The sequence below is a fragment of the Buceros rhinoceros genome, unplaced genomic scaffold (genome assembly GCF_000710305.1).
Source record: "Buceros rhinoceros silvestris isolate BGI_N320 unplaced genomic scaffold, ASM71030v1 scaffold11715, whole genome shotgun sequence".
Classification (NCBI taxonomy): Eukaryota; Metazoa; Chordata; class Aves; order Bucerotiformes; family Bucerotidae; genus Buceros; species Buceros rhinoceros.
Window position 1 is genome coordinate 1,370 of NW_010411189.1, and position 7,739 is coordinate 9,108.

At 45.5% G+C, this 7,739-nt stretch overlaps 1 protein-coding gene across 1 annotated transcript; it reads left to right on the forward strand.

Moving 5' to 3' along the window:
* Positions 1-896: 896 nt before the first annotated feature.
* On the forward strand, positions 897-5,004 carry SLBP (stem-loop binding protein; the record flags this gene model as incomplete). Its single annotated transcript, XM_010135918.1, has 6 exons — positions 897-1,001; positions 1,502-1,561; positions 1,810-1,941; positions 2,573-2,722; positions 4,073-4,157; positions 4,841-5,004. Coding segments are annotated over 6 exons (649 nt in total), but the record flags the coding sequence as incomplete, so codon positions are not given.
* Between the last annotated feature and the right edge of the window lie 2,735 nt (positions 5,005-7,739).

Sequence of the window (7,739 nt, forward strand, 5' to 3'; positions counted from 1 at the left end):
TGTTAAAAAGATCTGACACAGTGTTGAGGAAAAAGCTCAGGTGGTGGGGCCAACCGGGCGCTTCTGCCACTGCGCTGTCCTCTGCCACAAGAGAGCAGCAGCTGCCCGTGGCCTGGATTTCCTGCAGAGTTAGCCGTTAATATAAGCCAGTGCTAAAAATCCTTGGAGGCTGGACAGGTGTTTGCAGAGGGACCGGCACTGTTTGCTCTGGATTTTTAATTTTTGTGAGATGGGGTTCACCGAAACAGGAAATTTAGTTTTGAATTCAACGAAACCCTCAAAGTAGTACAAGCTAATTAATGGGATGGGAGCAGGGCTGGAGTTGGAACTGGTTTTAGCGCAGCTGAATCTGATTCCCTGACTTCGAGGGACTTCTTTTTGCACAGAATCCTGGCAAGTCTCTAGAGCGTTCCCAGATCTGCTGAAAAAGCTCTGCTCTGTGCGATACGGTTTGGAGGTTGTACATGAGGAAGAGTGGTCGTGTTTAACGATCTGAATGTCAGCAACCCGCGTTGGCAGGGGAGGGATTTGAGCTCGTTCCCCTGCAACAGGCTCGTCCGCTCGTGATGCTAGCGGGCTCCAATAAAGCTGTTAAATTCCAGTTCGCAAAGTCGTAGCCGAGCCCAGTTCACTGGCTACAGCTCGTCTGCTTCCTTTGTGCCTTCTCTGCTAGGTGTATTTTCAGGTGGAGGAACTCCTGGTGCTAGCACGTAACGTTAGTTATTAGCTGTACGACTTAATTCTGTGTTCTAAGTGTTGTCTCTTCTACAGCTCACAAGTTGGCAATGAAAGACCGTTTATCTGTGGTCTTGTTTAGTGAAGTGGGAACAGGAGAGTGCACGAGTAAAGCTGGCTAACGCAGAGGTGGTTCTTTTGCTCATTTTTTTACTTTCTAGTTTTACAACGCCAGAAGGCCCTGGGCCCCTTTCCCGGTGTTCAGACTGGGGAACTGCAGTGGAAGAAGAAGAAATGAGGACCAGCGTTAACAAAGAAATCGCAAGGTACCCATGGGTGTTTAAGATGAAGTGGGGAAAGGAGGGGAAACAGTAGCTGACTCGTAGAATCTGTATTGACTGTTACTGTTGACTTCTCCACTGCAGTAAAGTCAGACCAGCTGCGGCCTCTTGTCCGCTGCTTTGAGGTCAGCTTGGCATAAGTCCTGCGGGAGTGGCACAGCGTGCTCTGGAGAGAGCTCCAAATACCGCCTTTTTGGGAGAAGCCTTTCCTGAATCTCTTAGATTGCATTACTTTGGAAGTCCTTTCACTAATTACTATTGTCACATATCGTTGCTAGGAAAAGATTTTTAGGGGAAATACATAGGAAAGTCCTCAGATGTTTTTAGGAGAAACCAAAACATCCTCTCCATAGAAGAAAGGCTTTTACAGGGTCTGGGTTGACTTTTACAGCTGCTGCTTAGCAGAGAAGCTGAACTGAGAGCTGTGTCGGTACACCCTTACCTGTTCTCTTTGTTCTCTCTAATACTGATTTGAACTCTTACAGATACAGAAGAAAACTCCTGATAAATGAATTTTCAAGAGAAAGGAAGTCTTCCTCTGGAAGGTAGGATAAATTCCAGCTTAGCTGAGGAAAATCCTGACAACAGTTCTGCATTTTGACGTGTACCATGTTCCTTCTTAAAACGTGCAGTTTGAAATAGTCCATCTCAAGTCTGCTCCAACATCATACTTCAGTAACAGCCCAGGCCTTCCTTTGAAAAGTTTTATTTTCTTTATAATCTTCTGCACGTGGCTTTGTTTGAGTGTCACTTGTTTTCTAGTAGTCCCAAATCTACCGCGTTGTTTCTTTAGTTCTGATTCCAAGGAGTCCACGGCAACAGTAGAACTGGAGACAGATGAAGTGGTTTTGATGAGAAGACAAAAACAGATAAACTACGGAAAAAACACCATTGCGTATGACAGATACATTAAAGAAGTTCCTAGGTAAGCTGCTTGAGTTTCTGGGAAATGCAGTGATTGATCGTAGGTCAGACCTGTTCTTGATGAGCCTGTGAACACACTGACCTCAGTGGCTGGGCCACATTCGAGTAGAAGGCACCTGCAAGTCAAACTTCCTAAGACGTTTTCTAACCAATGACTCACGCTAACAATTAAATGAGACGTGGATTTTTGTGTTGATTTTTTTTTTCCTAAGTACAGGAGGAATATCCCTTTGAACCTTCTCATGCAGAAATGGAAGTGAAAGTTCTTTTGGTCGTGCTTGTCAGCTAGAGGAAAAGAAACTGCTTTTTGCAGTCAGTTTTCTCATTACTAAACTGAAAGCAAATAAACTGCAGTTGCTCTTAAGTTTGGAATGACGTTTTAAGACCTGTGATTCATAAACTTTTTTTTTTTTTTCTTCATTTGACTCGAAGACAAAAAACCTAAAAAGTTCACTTGGAGCTGACAACTTTTCACTTGAGTGCTGGAATTGCTTAAATAATAGAGTAACATAGAACTTGCTGTGGTGTAATGAGTCTGTGGCAGGCAGGCAGGTGGTCGTAGTGTGTAAAAATTACATGTTACGTACGTGTGGAAAACACTACTGAATTTTTCATGTCTAATCTCTGAACAGGTGCCATCGTATACCAGGAGTTCATCCCAGAACCCCAAACAAATTTAAGAAGTACAGCCGTAGGTCATGGGACCAGCAGATTAAACTGTGGAAAGTTGCGCTGCATTCCTGGGACCCACCTGCTGAAGAAGGATGTGATCTGCAAGAAATGTATGTGTCCAGCATTCAGGATGCCTTTACAGAAATGAATAGATAAAATCTCACCTTGAAAAACCCAACCAAACACCACCCCAAAAGCAAACTGCTGCCCACCCCCCCCACCCCAAACCAACCAACCACAGACCAGCGTAGCCCTTTGTGAGATGAGTCAGGGACTGCCGCGTGTTTTCATCAGTCACTTGTCCATGCTTAGTGCTATTCAGTTCCTCTCAGTAAAAATATCTCATAGCTTTCTGGACCTAGTTGGTGGGACTAGATGGACCCAGTGTCCTTGCGAGGGCCTACATACGTATCCCTCGCTTCTTCACTGCATCTCTGCTGGGTGAACCCAGAGCTCATTCTGGGGTAGCAGAAAATGCCGCAGCACTGAGGCAAGCTGATGCTTTCAGAGCATGCAGGTAGTCTGTCAGGAGCACCGCTGGAGAGCTCTTGCTGATTGACAGGTCTTGCGGATATTGAGCTTGGACCCCTGCAGTGACCAAGAACGGTGCCTCGGAGCCTTCTACGTGCTAGTTCAGTGGTATAAATTCTTGTTTTTTGAGCAGAGAGGAGGAAGGAAATACTTGTAAAATCATCTCAGGGTGCCGTTGAATTAAAAGCACGGCCACAAGTGTTCACAGTCCAAGGTACTGCGGTATTATTCTGCTCCTGGAGGTGTAGGATAATGCAACTAGTTATCTTCCTCTATAGAAAGCAATAAAGCTGATCAGAGACCGTCCAAAACAAAACTGGAACTGCAGAATTAAGGGGTCATGGATATAACTAATTCCTCAGGAACCAGTTTTGTGTTAATAAACGACTGGTTTTATCTAACAACGATGCAATTTTAAAAGCGATGTGGAGCGATGGGATCTCAAAGACTTTTGGCTTCCTTTCACTTGTAATTGCCGTGAGGTGGGTTGGTATTTCAGCCTGGAGCCTACTGTATACATTGGTGCTGCAGTACTCGTCTGTCCTCAGATGCTGGGGTCTGTGTACAGTGGATATTAAATCCCACGTTGCAAAACAAATCGATGAAAACCTTGTCTGGAAAAAAAAACCACCCTTGTTATCCCATCACGTGTCATCATTGGCATTGAGGCTTCGTTTGATGTTGGGTATTTGTCTTAGACAAGGTGCAATCTTCAATCTCAAGATGTGGACGTAGTCCTTGGCCCTTTTGGCTGCGTTGAGTTGACCCGCTGTTCTCTTTGGTCTCTGCAGTTTGCCACCGCTGTCCCTATAGTCTCTGTAGGTCTCTTTGCTCTTGTTTGACCATCATTTATAGAACCGCACCAACAAGTTGCAACTTACTCCTAAAAACCTGACTTTGTTCCAAGCTGTATTATTTTTATTTTACAGTAGCCCTGTTGACCTTGGAGAGATGGAGACAGAATCTGTCGGGAGCAGTTCTACGGAGTCACAAACGACCTGTCAGGATAATGATGTAAGTGTACCTGTCATTTACATAACTCCCTGTCAATAATTGGTCTGTTACTTAACACCGTACGCAGAGTGGCCTGAATACACGAGAAGTTCCATGATCTGCCGTGTTCAGGAACTAAAAACTGAGCGGTCCTTAAATTCAGACCTTTTCCCAGCTATAGCTCGTGTCTGTCTGTAGTCTGGGTTCAGAGTTAGAACTTACTGAAGTGACCATCTGAAATGACAGGTAGCTCATTTTTCATGGCCTGCAAAAGAAAACCTCTCGGTCCAAAGCATGTTGGTTCTGGACTGTGCAGTGCAGTGGAAATACCTCTGTAGATGGCAATACCAACGTTAAAATAGGGCGCAGTTTGCTCGGCACGCTCAGGCTTGTTGAGCTCGGCTCTTTTTATATCCAGAAGGCATTTAGTACAGCAGAGCAGTAACCTTCAGGAAAGGTCTAGGACGTTTTTCTTACTGGGTTTGTTTCTCTGATGAATATTGAATCTGTATGATGTTGTATTTGGGCTGACTGGGCAGAAGCCTTCGTTTAAATCTGTCTGATCTTAAGATCTCTGTGTGGCCTTTAAAGTGTGCATAAGCCTCTGTTATAAGGCAGCCTAAATGAATTCCAGAAATGAAACGAGTTCCTGCATAACTGACCCTGTACTTGACTGCTAATTATTCACTGACTTTCCGTTCCAGGATACCTGTTCTGGCACTCCCACCAAGGTTAGACACGTTGACTATCAAGCAGAAGGGGAGTTTGACTTGGAAGAGTGTTTGAATGAACCACTGAAAGATTTCGATACTGTGAGTTAAACAGCCTCTGCAAGCTGTTCTAGAGGAAGTTTCTTTTGAATTTGAGAGGTTAGCTGGGTTCCGAAACGTTAACAGTAAGAAAGCTTAAGCGACGTTAAAAGCTGTTCTCCAAGTTGTGGTTGGTCTGTGCGTTCCCTGGACCGAACTGATGTAAAATAAAATTGTGAGGCTTTTTTTTTTAACTTTTAATTTATGTATATCAGATTTTTTTATAAAACCTTTCAGTATAAAAACTGGCCGAAGGCAGTGCTATCTGCTATCATTCTAAAGGGTTCGGCAGGATCATCCTGGTTCTGCCCCCGCCTTGTGTCCGTAGTTCCAGCTGTCCACCTGCAGATCAAAAGCAAAGCAGGGAGGTATTTTTGAGCATCTTGGTGTTGCTTTGCTTTTCCACTGGGCTCTTCTACGAAGATCTGACTTGAAGAAATACAACTGGTCACTGAACCGTACTGCTGATTAGTGCTATCAATCTCTTCTCCTGCAGTTACTTACTGCAAGGTTAACTGCCTTCCTTTAAAAAAAAAATTCTTTATTGCAAAAAATGTTTTAGAAACAATTGGAAGTGAACTGCTCTGAAGAAATTGGAGGTCAGCGTGGTAAAGCCTGGGCAATAATGCTTTTACGAAGCAGTAGCCTGAATTTGGAATCTGTAAATAGTCAGGAGTCACCCATGAATACACCCAAGACGACAATATCTAGGGAAAGTGCTTGATTCTTTTCAATTTGCCGATTTTCAGTGTGAAACTGTTGTAAATGATACGACTGTACAGATTTTCTGCTGAAAGCAGTTCATGGTTCTGTTGCTTTCGTGTGGGTTGTTGCTGGAAAATAAATGGGCTACATTTACTTATGGCTCGTCCGCTTCATTTCCTACTAGCGATGTTCTGCGGAAAACCCAAAGCAGGGAAATACTGGCAGCCACGTATCTGAGACCAACACTGATCCTGGGCTGGGCCCTGTGTATGTTAGCCCCATCCTCTGACTTTGGGGGAGACCTTAAGCTCCTGATTTGTGTGCAGGCCACTGGAATGAATCGAAGAGTTAGTTATCAGGGGTAAGCTTGTCACTGACCTTTCGCAGACTCCGCAGAAGCAGTTTGGTTTAGTAGATGTCCGTCAGCTGATCACCACGTCCTGTCCCCTAGAAAAACTGCTAGAAGAGCCAGGTGGACACTGATCTTGTGTTAAAGTCACCTCACCAGGTTTGAGCTCTGAGGTGGAATCTCTGGGTGTTGGTTTTACAGTGCTTTCAGGCTCAGGGGAGACACTTAAGCGTCTCAGCTCAGGTGAGTGTCCTGGCTGTGAGCAGTGTGATGGCTCTCTACTCTGGTAGGTGTTCCTAAAACCTGGTGGCTTGAACTCATGGGAGAAGTAGCAAAAGGCAGCAGTGGCACTGGGACAAGAGTAGGGCTGTGCTCTGATGTTGAAGAGAGAGCCTTGCCGGCACACAGTGTGCATGCCAGCAGCAATGAGATCATCCTTCTTGCTCACTACCTGGAGAATGCCCTCTCTGCCCTCCCCAGATTGCTTTTCCCATGGCACGCTTTCTGGCTACGCTGTTCCTGCTTGTTCTTAAGCGTGTTTGTGATGAAATACCGAATTGTAGCTTGAGCTGCAATTTGCTTTGGAACTTTTATCCTATATCCCATCGATAAAAGTCGTCATAAGGTCAAGCCAGACTCTTCCATGTCTAACTAGGAGCATTTGGTGCCTTTACTTGAGCCTTCTACATAATGGCCAAAAGGGTTGTTTTAGTCTAGATTTTCTGCAGGAGCTGTGCTGAGCGTCTCAGTTTTTAACCCTGGGTGACAGGCCTGCCAGCCAGGGGCCTGTGAAGCTACAGGGAACACCATTTGGATCATGGCTGCTACTGTTAGGTTTTCTAATGGTTAATGCATCTCACTGGAGTCAGCCGCTGAAGGCAGCTCTGTCCGCGCTGCCCGGCTGTTTGTAACAGATGGTACTAAACTATTCTCATAAAAGCAGGGTTTTTTTCAGAAGATGTGTGTTCCTTCTGAACGTTTGACAGATCAGCAACGAGTGATGTGAAGCCAAGAACAAAACCATTCCTGTCTTACAGGGTACAAATGGTTGACACAGCTCAACAGTGGTCGAGAATAAAGAATTCCTGGTAAATCGTGCGGTTCTGCCCAGTGTCAAATGAGTCGGGCCAGAGTTCTGTAGGAAGCTGCGTATTGTGTCCCTGGCAATCAGTTGCGTGTGTCCACTTGATTCTGTCTCCCTAACCGTAACGGGTTAGCAGCTGACACCGAGACGTGTGGCAGTCAGAGACTGGGTGCTCGTGCTGCCTGCGGACTTGTTGGGGCGAGCAGGACTGCTCAGGCTGTGTGGTTCGGTGGCGGTGCACCGGAGTGGGATGCGGTGAACCGGTCATCAGGGAACTGGCTTCTGCCCATGCTGGTCTTCACCTCGGGCTGTGTCTGAATTTTGTACAAATCAAGTGGCAGAACTTTACAAGGGTGCTGCCAGGCTGTTCAGGATGTCTTAGAGGAACTCAAGTCCTGAAGTATGAACAGGTAGATGTAATGTGCTCTCCTGAGTGACGTGGGCCGTAAAACACCACCTTAAAAAACGGAGGAGTAAATCCGTAACTGAAATCCTCTATGTGGAGAGCCAGAAAGGGACGGTATTGGAGCCCCTGTGTAGATGTGTTTTTTAGGTGGGTGCAGGGGGTGCTGCGTGTTCAATCTGTACCTGAGTAGCGGAACAGCCAGGAGAATGGTTGCTTTGGTTGGGTTTTTTTTTAAAGATAATTTCCCTAC